This window comes from Octodon degus, unplaced genomic scaffold (genome assembly GCF_000260255.1).
Source record: "Octodon degus isolate 3935 unplaced genomic scaffold, OctDeg1.0 scaffold00215, whole genome shotgun sequence".
Lineage (NCBI taxonomy): Eukaryota > Metazoa > Chordata > Mammalia > Rodentia > Octodontidae > Octodon > Octodon degus.
Window position 1 is genome coordinate 1861089 of NW_004524791.1, and position 17524 is coordinate 1878612.

Genomic DNA, 17524 nt, shown 5'->3' on the forward strand with positions numbered 1-17524 from the left:
TCACAGTGGGTAACACAGGACATTCACAGAAGATAACCCTACCATGGCAAGCATCAGACCAGCCACAGTGGGCAGCGCCCAAGCATTTTGAAATTCTACCACAAAACCCAGAAAGGGGCATGAGCCTGCATGCCTCTTCGATGCAGGGCACAGGTGCCGTGGCGTTCTCCTGGGACACTGTGCAGAAGGGAGAACAGCTCTCTGGGGAGCACAGCTTCTCCCACCAGGGCCACCTCTCTGTGCTGGGCGGGACCAGGCAGAAGAAACCTCTGAGTGGGGTCACCATCCCCAGGAAGAAGGAGCGTGTGGGCTGCTGTGACCTCCGGGACTCTGCAGACGGGCGTGGTCAGCACCTCACCGGGCTGTGGGGACCCTGGACTCTCACGCCCCCAACTGACCCTATGACACAAGCCTGGCGAGGCGTGGAGAAGCTGGATGGTCTCTGAGCCACGGCCCAATCAGAGGCCAGTGTTTCTGATGGCCATACCGGGCAGGACTTCACTTGAGAGACACAGCACTTAACACACCAGCGAGACATGGCGCTTGGCACAAGGACACAGGCTAGCAGAGGACAAGCACAGACAGGCAGATCTGGCCTCTGCAGCAAGGGAGGCCACCCTACCAGTGACACCAGGGCCAGAGCCCAAAGCGAGCCAGACCAGCTTGGCTGGCAGAGGGACCCAAGCAGGGCGCCTCCTCCTGTCTCCCCTCTGACCGCTGCCAGTATCTCTAGAAGCCTTTTCTCTCTCCCAGTTTTCAAATAATTTAGCCAGACTGTCAGCCAGCTGAAGAAGAGAGCTACAAGGAGAGAGGCTGCAGAGAGGCCCCCACCTGCCACCCCCGGTCACACAGGCGCTCAAGTGCACAGCCCACCACAGCTTGCAGCACTCTTGGCACCAGGGCAGTGTAGACAGAGCCCCGCACGGCCCTGCCCTGCCCTCGGGGCGCAGGGCTGGTGCCACTCAAGGGACATCCGGCCCCAGAACACACTTATTTTGGTATGCAGAGGACAGGGCACTTAACACTCTGCTACCCTTAATAACGCCATCATTTGTGGTTCTTCCTGCCACTGCACACTCGTGCGAGAGAGGAAGGAGGCTGCCTGCGGCTCCCAGGCCAGGCCCAGACCCACCTTTGCTGAGCTTCCCCAGCGGCTTCCTGGGCTCCTCCACGGGATGCGCAGATGCGGGCAGCGCCTTCTCCAGGCTGTTGTTCCCCACGCTGCTCACAGGGGGCTCAGCCCGGGGGGCCATCTGGGGAGACAAAACACACCCAGCTCACTCTCTGTCAGGTGGGCAGGACAGTGTTAGCTCCTCCTCGAAAAGCAAGCGCCATTTTCGTTCGTGCCACGTTGTGGGGTGGAATGCGGGTCACACGGATGAGTGGACTCCACCAGGGCAAACGGGTACTCGCACTTCCACCTCCACAGATGCCTCACTGGACTGCGAGGGCAGGCAGAAGCGCTGCCTGGGGAAGGCGGGGACCTGCCCTGCCTCCCAGAGGAAGGGCAGCCCGGGCGCTTGAACCCAATGCCTCACCTGCCTCGTCAGGAGTTCATGCACCGGGCAGATGTGTAGCCACGGCATCAATTCTGTGCCTTTATCTGAAACAGGCTTTATTTTGTATTTCTTCAAATCAATTAATTTCCATAAAACCAATTACAAAGCAGGACTTAATGGTGTCCTCGTGTAGATTGTAAACTAACCTCGGTGCTCTAAGCATCACCATGAGAACAGCATAAAGGACAGGACACATCTGAACAGCCCGGCAGAGCTCCACCTCCAGGGCGCTCGCCGAGGGTGGGCGAGCTCCCAAGAGACGCCCACGGCAGCACCTCATGGTGCCTGCCCTCCCCTCCTCGGGCAAGGCAGACCGAGGAGCGGGACCTCACACCGCCTCTCCCCACTCACAGCCTCAAGCAAGTCCTCCAGAGCCGGCACGCAGCAGCTCCCCACTCTTCCTTGGAGCTGCTTGGGGCCCAGCAGGGTGCAGCTGTCCTGACCTCTACCTGCTGGGTGCCAAGCGGGCCAGGCACAGGGCTGGCTCGGGATCAGTACACGCAGCAAGGGAGGCAGACAAGGCATGCTCAGGACTAGGGCCCGCTGGTATCTGACACCCCACCTGCCAGAGCCCTGAGCAGGAAGTCTCACTGGGCCACACCAAGCAGATAGCGGCCTTGAGCAGCCACAGCCCGCATTGCCCAGCACGGTGGGAACCTCGAGAAGACGAACCTGCCCACGCCACACTGCCAGGAGGACCATCCTCTGGGGAAGACCAGCAAGACACTCAGGCATGGCAAACCCTTCAGCTGCTTCTATCTGTGATTTCATCAGTCGGTGATCGCCCTTCGATGGTGTCCGCCTGGGCTACAGGCCGCCCAGAAGCTGGCACTGAAGCCCCAGGAGATCGCGGCTGTCAGCGCGACTGCCCGAGCGCAGCAGCGCCAGGGACAGGACCGCTGTGCAGGGGCGGGCGTGACGCTGCCCGTGCCTGTGCCCGCCACACCCCCCTCCAGCCACGTGCGCGGACGCCCCGTGTGTGTGCACCTGCTGGCCTGCCAGTAATCATGCAACTGCCAGTGTGTGCATGTGCGCGCACACCTGTGGAGCCAGGAGAGTGTTCTCATTTCACTGTGCAATTCGAGTCTGAGGCGTGGTGCTTTGCTGTCACAACTACGCACACACAGGAAGTTTTGTTGTGCACATCAGCCGTGTTAAAACACTTGCAGCCCTGGCCAGCGAGGTGTAGCCTGTGGCCCCGGGCGGCTGGGCCCGCGTGGGCAGCATGTCCCACAACACATTTCTCTTCCACCCAGCAAGACGTTAGCACAGGCACACGCGTGACATGAACAGTAACGCACAGGCTTCATCCCCAATTTCACACGTGATTCTGGGCGCTCCAGGCCTGCAGGCCTTCCTGCACCTCCGTCCAGCGGAAATCTCTGTCCTGCTCTAGGAGTGTCGTCTCCAGGCTTGGTCAGGAGCTCGGGGGATGCCCTGGTTGGTTGGTTGGTTTGTTTGATTGATTTTTGTTTTTTTTTTTTTTTTTTTGGTTTTTGGCAGAACTAGGGATTGAACTCAGGCCCTTGCGCTTGCCAGGGAAGCACTTATTCCACTGAGCCATCTCCCCGGCCCGTTTGTTTGATTTTTGAAACAAGGTCTCACTATGGAGACCAGGCTGGCCTTGAACTCATGGCGACCCTCCTGCCTCAGCCTCTGGACTGCCGGGATTACATGCATGCACCACCAGGCCTGGCTGGCTGTGATCTGTGTGAGGGGCTCACTGTGGCAGGGTGGCCCAAGGCTGCCCAGGCATTAAGGGGTCACACTGCCCATTCCCAGGGAGGATGGCAGGAAGCGCTTCCCGTGGATCAACAGGAAGCGCGGAGGGCTGTGGCGCACATCACAGGCATGCACACGCACCGCCGCTGCCAACAGCACAGGGAAGGAAGTGCTCCGACCGTCAGCGCTGCGAGCCCAGTGTTTTTCCCTCCGCAGTTTCCCAAAGCATTTTCTTCTCAGCTTTCCAACTGCTCACTTTTTCCAGCCCACCCTTTATCTTCCATTTCGTCTTTGTTTACATTGAAAGCTGCCTTCACTTTCGTTTCCCAGAAATGCTGTTTTTGGGGTTATTTTTGGCTGGGTTAATTTGCCCACGTGACCTCGGCAGCTCGACTCAGATGCTCCCTGACTCACGAGCCGGGCCAGGCTGGGCCGCAGGGCTCTGGCAGCAGCTGGACCGCCCGGCAGACAGCCCTGACGGGCTCCACATGGTGGCCCACAAGCTCTGCGCGCTGGGCTTGCGTTCCCAGCGCGTGAGCGGGTGCTCCGCGGCTGCCAGCGCCCCTTTCCCTTGAGCTGCCCCGCAGCAGGCGGCGGCGCCTGTTCCGAGGCCTGCGCTGCCCTCTCGCTGCCCTCCCAGTGGCAAAGCTATCAGCACCTCAGCAGGGCTGGGACCTGCTCACGATGGGCTCCCTGCCGTTAGAACCCGACCTGCCATGCAGTGGGCACCAATGAGTCTGTAAAATACATAAGCGTGTCACCAAAATTTGGTGACATTCAGGGTAAACTAACAGCAAGCACTGCCCAGAGACAGGGCTGGCCTTGTGTCCCACCAGCCACCACCTAGGCACGGCCATCAGCCTCACCCGCTCCCCATCGTGTCTTCTCCAAAAGTGGCCACTGTCCAGGCACAGGGAACACCTGCGCACCCTGCTGCCTACACCCTGCCTCCCCACAGCTCGGTGCTGGCAGCTCCACCAGGTTCAAGCCCTGATCTCAGTTTTGCGGCCCCAGTCTTTCAACCCCCTTTATACATGCTCCTATTTCCCAATATTCTCCAGGTGGGCAGGAGCACACCTGTCCCTCATCCAACTGTGGCCCTGTCAGGAGGACGCTTGTCCTGGCAGGGTGAGGAGCCTGCTGGATCCCACAGGCAGGCCACGGTAGCCCAGGCCAGGCAGGCAGAGCGTCCTGCACAGGGCAGGGCCCAGCTCTGCACCGAGCCTGGCAGAGGGTGGTGGGCAGCAGGCGCAGCAGTCAGCGATGAAGAGGCCTGAACAGGGCCCAGGGAAGCAACAGCTGGCACCTGCACAAGTGAAGCCTGGCTCTGCTGCAGCACACCTGGGCCATCTGCATGGAAAGTAAGGAACACAAGGACAAAGCGGCCACCGCAGATTCTGGCTCTCCAGATGGCTCGGGGACAGGTTCAGACAGACAGTGGCCTGTGACAGCCAAAGGGCAGACTCAATCCTCAGATACTCTAAACTCCTTCCAGTTGCTACGGGCAAGGTAGGCCAGCACAGCTCTGTCCACTACTGCAAAATGCTGGAAACGAGCCCCAAACGCCACACACATGGCATCCAGGGCAGGTATGAAAAGGAAGGAAGGAGCCGGAGCCAGTGCCGCTGCCAGCAGACTGCCCAGGCACACCCTGAAAGGGTGAGGAGCACACCCATAATCACAGCACTCAAGAGGCCAAGGCAGGAGCGCTGCTGGGAGCTCAAGGCCAGTCTGAGCTGCACAGCGAGACCCTGTCTCAAAAAGACAAAAGCCAGGAATACAGCTCAGTGGCTTAAGCACATGCCTGACATGGGTCCTGAGGTGGATCCCGACACTGAGGGGAAAAAAAAGAAGCCAGGTGCAGCCTGATGGCTGTGCTGAGCAGCACGTGGGCGGGACACACACAGCCACACTCGGCACTGTCCCCTTCCTCATCGCTGGGTGTGGCCAGCTTTGCTGTGTGTCACCTTTGTAGCACCCACAGTCCACAGAGATTGGTATCTCCATGTGAGGAGGCCAGCTTCCCTTAGGAGGCTTTCTGCACAGCCTCAGGGTCATTGGAAACAGAAGCAAGCATCCTCTCACAGGAGGTGCAGGGCCCCTGGGATTAGACCAAGGGGGCAAAGGGGCCTGGGTAGCCCACCTCCACCTCCACCAGGATGGAAGAGATAGCCCCTACCATGCAGGGCTTTCAAGAGTTTAAACTGTGTTTAGTACCTGCAGAACTGGAAAAACTACCCAGAAAGCCGTTATCTGCTACCACCACCAACTTAACTCCCATGCCAAGGAGGGCAGCTCTGGGAGGACCCAGAGGTAGGGCTGCATCTGTCCCCACAGCTCCTGTGGCCTTGTGCTGGGGTGGCTCGCCCCCCTTAAAATAGACTGCACCTCATGATGGTAGCCGAAAGGCACATACCTGCATCCACGGCCATTAGGAGCCTGGGGCAGGAGGGCCAGTCTGGGTAACTCAGACCCTGACTCAAAATTCACCAAAATAAGCAGCGCTGGCGATATAGCTCCATGGTAGAGCAGAGCTCCACAGAAGGGAGACACAAAGGAGCCACATGACAGCACCAGGCTGCTCTAACACGAGGGGGCCGCTTGGCGAACAACAACTCAGGGATCTGAAGTACAGCCACACAAGCCCCTCTTCTGCATCACAGCCCCGTCTGACTGTCCAGTGAGGTGCCAACTGGAGCTACAGGGCGGCTGCTCTAAGCCCGCCTGGGGAACTAGAGACAGCCTCAGCGCAGCCCAGGGCCAGGCAGGAGGCACGCCTCCCTCTCCATCCTCGGGGCCCGGCCTCGGACACAGCTAGGCAGGCGCCTGCCTCCCCAGCCCAATACCCTCCACTGAGGGGTGAGAACAGACACAGACCCTGGAGGAGTGGTGCCTGCATGTACACAAATAGGCACTGCAAGGAGCAACAGAATCCCCAGCCCCTATTCCCAAGTAACTTTTTTTTTTTGAGAGGGGATTGAGACAGGGTCGTACAGTGCAGTCCAGGCTGGCCTTGAGCTCACTTTGTAGCTCAGGCTGGTCTGGAACTCAGAACGATCCTCCTGTCTCAGATTCCTGAGTGCTGGGCTGACAGGCGTACCCCAGCACGCCTGGCTTTCCAGGTAACTTTTACTGTGTATTTTTGTTTTACAGTTTTCCTATAAAGAATAGTCATTCTGAGGGCCGGGGAGATGGCTCAGTGGAATAAGCACTTCCTGGCAAGCGCAAGGGCCTGAGTTCAATCGGTTCCGCAAAAAAAAAAAAAAAAAGAATAGTCATTCTGGATAGAACTGGAAAACAAAGCTGGGCCTATCATCCCAGCACTTGGGAGGCAGAGGCAGGAGGACTGTTTTGAGGTCAAGACCAGCCTGGGCTACAAAGTGAGCTCAAGACCAACCTGAACTGCATAGCAAGACCCTGTCCAAAACAACAACAACAACAAAAGTCTAAAGTGAAGTTGTTTTTTTTTTTTTTTTTTTTGTGGTACCAGGAATTGAACTCAGGACTCTGCACTTGCCACGCAGGCCCTTATTTTACGGAGTTATCTCCCTGGCCCCTAAAGGGAACTTTCAGGGCTTGAAAGAGACAGATTGGCTGTCTAAGTGCCTGCCTGGCAAGCACAAGGAGCCAGGGTCAACCCCCAGTACCGCGCACTGTGCTGGCCCCCTGGCCATGGAAAAGGTGTGGTGGCGCACGCCTGTAATCCCAGCACCGGGGAGGCTGCCATAAGAGGGCCGCTGCGAGCCCCAGCTGCACAGCGAGACCCTGTACCAAACGCACAAGTAAACGAAGATTAACAGAAAATAAATAAAAGAAGCCTGCCGTGCACACTAGGCAGGCTCTGGAGAGTGCAGCCACTTCCCCCCTGTGATTCCACATCCGTGCACAGCAGGCTCTCCAAGCAGTCAGGGAAGCGGAGACTGAGCTCCTACAGGACCTACAGGTCCCTACTCTTGGGGTTCAGGGGAGCTGAGCCCTAAGGCCATGGCCACTGTGGCACCGAGGACAGGGAACACTGCCCAGATGGACCTGGCGGGCGGTCCTGCAGCGCCGCCCTCAGCCCTGCCCACCACGCAGCCACCCACTTCTGTGTGCTCTCCAAATGGCCCAGCCCTAGACGGGAAGGGGCAGCATCTGTTAGAGACGTTTAAGTTGATGTTTAAAAAAAAAGAGAGAGAGAACATAAAATTAAAAAGAAAACTGATTTGTAAGCATTTTACTAAAACAGTCATTATGTGTCTCTAAAAACCCGAACAAGAAAATAGATAGTTTAATAGCGAAAGCTATTTGCTGACTTAGGCCAAGTGAAAGCCAACATTAACCAAAAAAACATTTTCCACGTAAAAACATTCCTTTTATTATTCCTTACCCTAGAACTCTGCCCATTAAAAAATAAGAGAAAGCAAAAGCAAAAGCAAAAACAAAAACGAGGAGTACTCACAATCCCTGCAAAGGGCGCCTCACCCTGCAGGGCGGGTGCAGCAGGCCGCCCCAGGCAGCCACCTGAGGTGGCGAAGCTCTAGGAACCCGGGGCTCTCGCAGGGCACCGCGGGACACAGTGCCAGACACCCGCAGGGAACAATGCTCAGAACTCAGGTCTCTCCCATGCGGTGACGCTGTCTCCTCCCATGCGGTGACGCTGTCTCCGGGCTCATGGCCTCCTCACCTGTCTGCCCCAGGAGCAGCCGCTAAGACACCCCGCTCAACTCCACGCAGAGGAGCACTGTACCACACGCCTGGGTCCCACTGCAGGCCGTGGTCTGTGGGGGCCACGAGGGTGAACGGCACGTGATTATGCATGCACAGCTGAGTGCGGGCGCTAGGGAGCCTGGGGAAGGGTCAAACAGGCTAAGGAAAAGACACTGGAACCTAAGCCCTGCAGCTGAAGCTGGGCACCAGGCCGGCCCTAGACCTCTTCTCCTGACTGCTCACGACAGCCAGGAAGGGCAGCCCAACCGCAAGGCCTGTCACACAGCGCCTGTCTACCAGGCCCACGAGGCTCACAGTCAGGTGAGTCTTTGTAGCAGTGAAAAGCTAACGGCCCAGCGTGGTGGCACCCCAGCACCCCAGCACTCGGAAGGCTGAGACGGGAGGGTCACTGTGAGCGAGGCCGACCTGGACTGGTATCAAGACTGCTTCAAAGAGAGAATGAAAACCAGTGAGCTGCACAGGACCAGGAGCCGCCGGCGCTCCGCCTGCGGGCTGACCCTCTTGACTCAGGGCCAGTCTCTGCCCTGCAGGTCCCCATCTTGTAGCAAGACAGCACCCAAGGTGCAGGCTGGGGGCCACAAACCTAACAAGTGTGAGCAGACACAGCACGGGGCAGCTGCGCAAAGGCTCAGGGCAAGAGGCCACGGAGGCCAGCAGCCAGCAAGGCCCAGGAGCATGCAGAGCCAGGCTGCCACACTGAGCGTGAGAGGCCACGGTGCAGCCCACACACAGCCCCTAGGCGCTGTCTGAGAGGACAGACAGCATGCCAGGTGTCTAGGAAGACTTAAGTACCAAGCTTTCTGGGCAACTACTGCATTCAAAATACAACACACCTGTATTCCCGCACCCCAAGGGGGTGATGTAGGAGGATCACAGGTGGAGCCCAGCCCGGGAAATTTGGACTTAGCAGAACTGTGCCTCAAAATGAAAACTACTTCTTGTTCTCCCTCTTCTTCTTCACAGTACTGGGGACTGAACTTGGGACCTTGTGCTTGCCAGGCAGGTGCTTATGCCACTGAGCTATATCCCTGGCCTAAAAAACTTCTTGAAAAATGAAAACCAAGGAGGGGAGCCAAGGATGCAGCTCCACACACTACAGGGCAGTTGTACGGCAACGGCCTAGCCCACGGGGGACCCCCGCTCCCCAGTGACCCGAGGGCAGGGGCTGTCAGGCTCAGGTTCGTCCCACGAAACTTTTGCCACCTAGGCCCGGACTCCCTGGACAGTCACCCCAAATCTAAATCTGTCTCCAGAGAAACACAGTCCCCCAGTGACCATGGTGTCCTCTTGGCAGGGAGGGCGGGGACACGGTCCAGGAGCACTGGTGGGGCTGGTCGTGTTGGGAGAGGACGGCGTCTGGGCACGGCGCAGCATGATGTGCGTGTGTGTAGCATGCGTGACAGCAGGTCCCAGTGGAAGCCCTCATGCACATCAGAACCCCACCAGAGCTGGAGGCCTGGCTGGGCACAAACTCCGGGCTCCTGGCCAAGAGGGGCAAAGCCACAGCTGAAAATATTAGGACTTATAAAGCAAGAAAAATGAAGAAAAAGAGAAGTCTGAGGAGTACTATTGTTCAAAGCACACGAAAGCAAATGCCCGAGAAGCCGAGGAAGGCCAGCAGAGCCAGAGCACTCAGCCTCAGGCAGCCGGGCCAGAGCAGGCCCTGCACCCCAGAAGCCAGCTGCGTGCCACACTCTGTTAAGAACAAACCTAGAGGGGACACACAGGACTGACCCGCAGGGCAATGCACGGCCAGCGGGGCTCACCAGACAGGTGGATGCCTGGAAGCAAGCCCAAGCTCACGGGCACTCATGGTGGCAGGCGGGACCTCGGACCTGGAGAGATGACGGAGCATTCAACAGACGGCGCGGGGACAAAGGACTGTCATCTGGAAACCATCAAGCCCCTTTGTACCTAACACAGATCTATTCCAGATGATCTGCTTAATGTAAAAAAAGAAACTGCACGGGCTCCAGACCGGAAGAGGCTGCAGGGGAATGTCCTGGGCATGTGCAGCACTGTGCACGCAGAACGTGCACAGAACACACATGTGCTGTGAGATGACAACGGTGACGGGAACGCACACAGCGCAGGGTGAGTCTCTACTTAGGCCAGGCCCCAAAGCCAGGCCAAAGGCACGCTGAGGTGTGCTTTACAAACAAAACAAAAAAACTAGATTGGCAAATTGAAAGATAAGATTTTTTATTCCCTCCTTCCCCCAACCCCTCCTTGTCTTAAGGGCCACCAAATTTAAGCAGGCGCAGGCCAGGGGTTCGACCCCGCCCCCAGGCAAGCTGGCTGGGTGTGGTTTGGGAGGCTGTAAACAGGCACATCAGTACAAGTCCGATCTAGTAGTGAGACCCTGAACACCCTGTAGACCCTTCCCTAAAAAAATACCAAAAAAAAAAAAGATTTTAAAAATTGGAGAGCAAGTACTCAAACCTCCAGCTAAAGAAAACTTTTTTTTTTTTTTTTTTTTTTTTGATGGAACCAGGGATTGAACTCAGGCCCTCGTACTTGCCAGGCAAGTATCTATTCTACTGAGTCATCTCCCCGGCCCGAAAACTTCCTTAAAGCATAAGAAGCTTCTGAAGTGTGAAGGAAAGAACAGCTGAGCAGGGACATAAGTGCTCACCAGCAGCCTCTGGAATGCTCCGAGAGCCTGAGGCAGTAGGAGAGCGCACAGGCAGCCTACCGCCGGCACAGCGACAGCGGGGCACTGCGCACAGGGGCACTGGCCCCTCGCCCCAAGTCCACCTTGATTTCTATACCACAGACATCTGCAGGACTCGGCCAAACAGGAAAGGTCACCCCTGCCACTTGTACCATGCAGGCAACACGCACATGGCAGCACACGGTCCACAGTATAAAATGGGAAGAAGGCAGCCACTGACATGACCCGCCACCACATGCCCAGGACAGGACAGCGAAGCACAGTGTGGGACACCACTGCACCCCAACACACTGCTCAGGCCTGGACCGTGGACGGCCACGCACACAGGTGGCCCCACTGCCCATCGGTAAGTACGCGAGCTCTGGAAAGTTCTGCAGAGGGGCCAAGGAGATGGCTCAGTAGAATAAGCATTTGCCTGGCAAGCGCAAGGGCATGAGTTCAATTCCCGGTTCCGGAAAAAAAAAAAAAAAGAAAGAAAAAGTAAGTAAGTTCTGCAGAGAACTGTCACACGCATGAGGACATGGACCGCGCTGAGAGGGTAGGGCCTTGTTTTATAAGTGAAAAATCACAGGATGCTCCTGACTGCTCCGATGCGTCCTCTCTGCCCGGCTGGCTGGCTGCAGGGCAGGTGCACTTCCTATCCAGGCCCTCCTGCAGCTTTTCAACTGCTTGCCTCTGATTACACTTACGCACTTCAAGGTTTTCTTGCCTGAAAAAGTTACTAATTCTCTTCAATAAAGAATATTTTACTCAGAGCTCAAAGGCCAAAGGGAGATCACAGAAGACCAGGGAAGTGTGGGGAGACCCACAGGATCAGGCGCTGAGGTCGGGAATTGCACGCCGGATCACAGCAGGCCAGGGGTGTGCAAAGCCCCTGTCTGCATTCAGCAACTGTGTAAGGTGACTAAAAGAGCTGACTATAAACATAGGCAAGACACAGCAACCGCCCTGCGAATGGATGGGGGATGATGTCCCCATGGCACCAGAGAAGCCGAGATCCTGCCGACAATAAAACTCAGTGTAGCTCAGTGGTAGAGCTCCCGTGGGCTCCAGTGCCAGCACCAAAAATAATTTAAAACAAGAAAATGGAGAAGGAGCAGGCTCAGGCAGACACTGCACGGCAAAGGCTCTGTTTTGTTTAAAACCCCAATGAGAGAACCATGAACATGTTTCTGGGCCAAGCAGAAAAACAGTGGCAGTCAAAGATCGGCAAGGGGGCGGAGGAGGGAGGCAGGAAATAGCAGGCTTCAGACCCCTGACCTCCGGGCTCTGTGCAAGCACAGACCCAAACCCAGAAGTCTAGGCTGGGCCTCCAGGGCTAGAGGAGGGCGTTTCCGGACCGAGTTTCTGGGAGCCTGCAGAGAACCTGCCTGAGACCCAGCCAGCCACATCTCGCCCAGCTCCTGCTCCTTACCCTTGACCTGTGCCCGCTCAGCACCCCGTGGCTGCCAGGAGACTGCCGAGGGCAGATGCCGCCTTTCCTTTACCCTTCCTTCCTTCCCTTTAAATAACTTTGAGCCTTCTAGCTAGCACAGCAAGAAACCATCAGGAACTCGCGTTCTATCAGCTCCTGATCACCCCACTTTGGCCAGGTGACACTTGCAGTGCGTCCAGGTTTACCACAACTGGCACGTGTTAGCACCAGAGAGGAGACGGGCTGCAGGCCCAGCTCTGGCCCTGCCGCAGGCAGCGGCGGCAGGCTCAGCATCCCCACAGTGCCTTCCCCATGCCAGACAGAGCCTGCCCAGATGGGTCTCCTCCGGAGATCTGACCCCACCAGGGGCACTAACACAGGATTAGCTTTCTTCCAGTGTCCCCACAGGCTCTAAGGAGGCACAGGCGCTGGCTGCACGCACACACCCCTCGCGGCAGCAGCACAGACAGGCAGGCCCCCACCGCACCCCCATGGGGCAGAGAACTGCCAGACTGTGACCCTAAGAACACCCCACACACAAAGGGAAGCACATGGGCAGGACAGAGCCCACCCCCCACGGCCTGTGCCTGAGGGCGCTCAGCTCAGCTGTGCAGGTGTGCACACGTGTGCCCACCATGCCCCACCACACTCCAATGTGGTCTCCAGAGCCCACTCACGAGGGCATCAGCGGCCTCCACTAGATGTGAGGGCACGTGACAGTGACTAAAGCACCACACAGACCCTGCCTTCATGAGGCTTCTGCTGGCTGTCACAGCTGCATGGAGGACCTCCAGCGCATGCTGGGGACTTCACGAGAGAAGCAGGGCTAGCATCCTGACTCCTAAAGCTGCCCCCCTCCAATATGCATCAGCATTCCCTCCTGTGGTGTTACCAAAGGAGCAGGGACACTGTGCCCCCCCCACCACCACAGCAGGCAGGCAGTCTATCCAGAGGGTGCTCGTCAGGTGGCTGTCAGCTGGCATGGGCGGGGCTCAAGGGGAAACCAGGCAGAGCCAGGCAATATCTGCCTCACGTGACAGCCACAGGGCACCCAAGCTTCACCTCTGAACTGTAGCGATATGCCCAGTGCAGTGTGTGTGTGTGTGTGTGTGTGTGTGTCTAAGAGACAGAAACAGAGAGACAGAGACAGAGCACAAGTGAGCACATGCAGGTGCGTCTGTGTGAGTCCCTGGCTACCCGCTCAGCCCAGGCACACACTGGAGGCCACAGGGCCAGGGCCAGGGCCAGCACCGCAGCGCAGGGACTCACGCCTTGGGCAGACCACTGCCTGCCGCACTTCCACAGCGGCACTGCGGGCGCCCCAGGTCAGCACCCCCTCGAGACACACTCGGTGTGGATATGTCTCAGGAGGCCATGGCAGGAGTGACACAGAACCTGAGCCTGCTGGCTGAAAATCAAAAGGGCTGCGGATGCAGCTCAGCGCAAGAGCTTGCCAAGGGGGCACGAGGTTCTAGTTCAAGTCCCGGGACTACAGAAAATAAACAAATAAAGAAAATCAAGCCCAGGAAGTAGCTCCACTGTGTGCCACACCAGGCTGCTCAGACACCTGCCCAGGCCTGATATGCCCGAGCAGGACAGGCCGGGAGAACACTCCTTCGGTACAGCCGCAGGCTGGCTGGGGGGCTGTCGGAAGGGAGTGAACCAGAACACCCAGAGTCAGCACTTTAAGCCACTGAAATGCCCTCTGGGATGACGTGCCTCAGTTGTGTTCTTCTTTTAGAAGGAAGATACTCCTGATCCGAGGCTGGTGTTAGACAAAGTAGTCTCGAAGTGTCCCTCCAGCTACTCAGCTGTGCCACAGAAGTACCCACAACACACAGGAGCCTCTGGCCACAGCAGCGCAGAGACAGCAAGGGTCTACTTCTATGAGACAACCGGCAGAGAAGCCAGACACAGAAAGCAGGATCTGGGGTTGGGGCGGAGAGTAGGCAGCACTGTCACAGGGGCCGGGGGTGAGGCAAGGGATGTACAAATGAGCAGAGGGGACATGCATGACCCTGGTGCCACCAACACCTCTGTGTGGTGCATTTTAAAAGCTGATCTGAGCTGTGTGGTGCCTGCGTTCCACCTCAGACCACAGTGCAGGCCACAGACACAACAGGTCTTACTCTACGGTTCCTGAAACCAGGGCTTTCTACTTCACTGGCAGCAGCTGCTGGGAACTGACACTTCGAGACTACTTCATCTAACACCAGCCTTGGATCAGGAGTATCTTCCTTCTAAAAGAACACGGCTATGGAACACTAACTTCGCTCAAACTTTGGAGGTGCCTGAAACAATTAAGATGTTTACATAAAAACAGTGTTTGGAAGAATGATTGCAAGTAAGCAATCTTTCAGAAAACAGAATTAAAACTTTGAACAGGACAAAGAATCTAAAGCGCAATCCCCATCTTTGTCTCTAAAATAAATAGTCTGAAAGGCCAGAGAGCTCAAGACCAGACGCCGAGTAGTCCGAGGGACAGTCTTTCAGGGTCACCCTGACGGCGGCCACGAAGCTGAGGCAGCAGATACTGCAGAGGTCTGAGCTTGGGCTCCCGGTGCCCAGGGTTATCAACAGCAGGAAGCCCCATGACTGACTGACTGACTGACTGACTGACTGACTGACTGACTGACTGATGGACTGACGCGGCTGGTAGAGGGATGGAACCCTGATGGCCCTGGGTGAGCGTCACCAGCACCCTTGTCACAAAGGGTTAAGGCAGCCTCTCCTACTCTCCAAAGACCCTGAACAGCTCAAAAACCAGCACAGGAAACACGAATCCACTCTGCCACACACAGCAGTCCACGTGTCCAAAACAGCTCTGTAAGAATGAACTGCAAGAGCCAGAGCAGCTGGGAGGAAGGAGTGCCCAGAAGCCCCGGCCTGCTCTGCATCTTCGGAGAAGTTCCTCCAGCTGCAGCAGGGAGATACCACGCAGCACAGCAGGAGGCCCGGCAGGGTCACACTTCGGAGGAGACAGATTAGCACCTTCACCTTATCAAGGGATTTCTGAGAGACAGCCTCTCTTGTAACAGATACTTTTGTTCTAGATTTCCTTCACTCCCTACCAAAATAATAACCACGACCTTCTGCTTAAAGTGAGGAACCCGTACACCCTGTGAGCTTCCCCTTACAGTGACACAGTGCACAGCCGGGGCATGACCAGGGTGCAGCTCTGAGGCAGGACCCACTGCAGTGAGCCGAGCACCAAGACTGAGATCCTGGGCAGGTGACACTACCCTGGCATAGGGAGCCAACACTGCTTCCTGACAACAGGGCATTTCCTGCACCCTGTGTCTTCTGCTTAGAGCAGGAACAACACACAACAGGGAATCTCAGAAGGGAACTGAACTTACAGAGAAAGTTAAGGCCACAGAGGAAAACGTCACCAAAGAGATAAGGCACTAGAAAAACCAACCTACACGCCACAACCACTTCTTAGAGAAAGGCGTTATGAAGGAAAAACCCACAACCCGGGCTTCAAAGAGAGCTGAAAAAAATTTTAAAACTCAACCACTAGCTAAGCAGTTTCCTCAGCCACTCCACAGAGGTGAAGCCGGGTCAGAGTTTCAACTTCCCAGAGCTCAACAGCTCAGCCAAGAGGCTCCTGCCTGACGCCCACCCCTCCCACGTTCCAAAGAAATCCCCAGTGTGCTCTAGCACACACCACCCGATCAGAGAAGCTCTTCTTCTTACAAAATATTGCTAGCCAGCTCCAGGAGGCTGTTATACTATGTGGGCTTTGGCCAGACAGCTCTCAACCGTTCTGGACAAAGTCTGCACCTTGGGGGAACTAACGTGATGCCCCTGCCACTCAACTGTGCAGCTGGGGACGCCAGGGTTAATCACAGACCTCAAGCCCTGTTGGCACTGCTCTGCTTCCACTAGGCCGGGTGGGGCCAGGGCTGGCTCCCCAGAGAGCTGGGTGGCCAGCAAACTGTTGCTGGGCCAGGCGTGGGGCATCTCCTAAGATAATCGGACACACATTCAGTGTGCACACCGCGCTCCCGTATACACACGGACGCACACATCGTACTCCGAGCATGCACACGCGCGCTCCCGGCCACCGGCGACACCTGCGCGGGCAGCGACGGCCTCGGGCCGAGGCTCTCCAGCAGTTGCCTGTTTGTACCCTGCCAGTTCCTGGGTCGGCCCAACTCCCTTTCCGGGTAATAAACACCAGATTCGCTGAAACCATAGGCGACACAATGTTTAACTGTTATCTGTCACCCAAGAGTCTGATTATGGGGACAAAGGCTTTATCGTCTTTCTAGAAAGAAACAGGACACAAAAGGAGCCCGGACCTCTGACCGCAGAAGCCCCTCCCCCTCCTGGCTCACGGCTGGGGCTGGGGAAAGAGCTAGTGCCTAGTCTTGGGGTGTGGGCAAAGGAGGAAATTCGAGGTAGGGGGTTGGGAGACTGACGGGCCTGGTTCCCGATGCCGCAGGGGCTGGAAGCTTTGGGGCCGGATCTTGGGACCTGGACTTAGCAGTGGTGGTCTGGAAATGTGATGCAGACTTGAGGTTCTGGGTGTGGATCTGATTTACAGACATGGGTTGCAGCGCGCTTGGAGCACAGATTTCGGTGTTATAGGTCAGTCAGGCGTGCAGTGGAGGCTTGTGGAGTATACGCAGGGCTGCGAGAGCAGACTTGGTTACGGGAGCGAACAAGAGGTGCGGCGTTAGCCTGGTGAGCAGATTTGGGGGTTCCAGGCAGGCGCTTGAGGTAGGAGCTTGGGGTACAGACACAGAATGGAGACCGGAACGAGGGGTGCAGCCCCGGGCGCCCTCCCCCACTCTACCCGCGGCCGGCCCGCACAGGTGCACCCACCTTGTGGCAAGCCGGGCAGGTGGATCCGGGCGCGCCTTTGCCTCCGGGGCCTCCGCCGGCGCCGCCGCTCAGGCTGCTCTGGATCTGCGTGAGCTCCTGGCGCAGCACCTGCTTCTGGTGGAAGCTGAAGGCCGGGTGGTTGGAGGCCATGGTAAAGAGCAGCAGGAACTCATCGCCCGTGCGGCCCTCGTTGAGCTGCAGCCCGTAGTTGTGGATGATGGAATCGATGTGCGTGAGCGTGCGGTAGAGCACGCCCGCAGCCTCGCGCTGTTCTGAGCCTAGAAGCGCCAGCGACACCAACAGCTTGCTGCGCACCACCTCGTCCGTCAGGTTAGTGAGGCTGCCCAGGTCGGCAGGGTTGTTGGCCTTGATCTCCGAGTCGCGCAGCGAGTGGTAGTCCTTGCGCGCTAGATCCTCCAAGCACGAGCCGAGGAAGCGCAGCTCCAGCGGGATGCACAGGTCCAGAAGGCCGCACAGGAACTCCACGCGCTGCGGCGATGGCAGCTCCGAAAACCAGCGGTACACGCCGTCCCTCTGCAGCGGGCAGCGCTTCTCCACCATGCTGCCGCCCGCGCCGCGCCGCGACCCGGGGCCGGAGGCCGCGCGGGGGCG

The 17524-nt window shown here is 57.4% G+C and overlaps 1 protein-coding gene across 2 annotated transcripts in view; it reads right to left on the reverse strand.

The window, feature by feature from the left end:
- The window catches only part of Zcchc14 (zinc finger CCHC-type containing 14), a 36052-nt gene extending 18542 nt beyond the window's left edge, over window positions 1-17510 (reverse strand). The window contains exons 1-2 of one of the 2 annotated variants that reach the window (XM_023705246.1): window positions 16913-17510; window positions 1133-1253 (exon numbers count right to left, since the gene is read on the reverse strand). In XM_023705246.1, coding sequence (XP_023561014.1) covers window positions 1133-1253; window positions 16913-17473 — 682 coding nt within the window. In that variant the 5' untranslated portion in view covers window positions 17474-17510. The remainder of the gene's footprint in view (window positions 1-1132; window positions 1254-16912) is intronic. The other variant, XM_004644977.2, reaches the window with a different exon arrangement.
- Window positions 17511-17524: the final 14 nt, after the last annotated feature.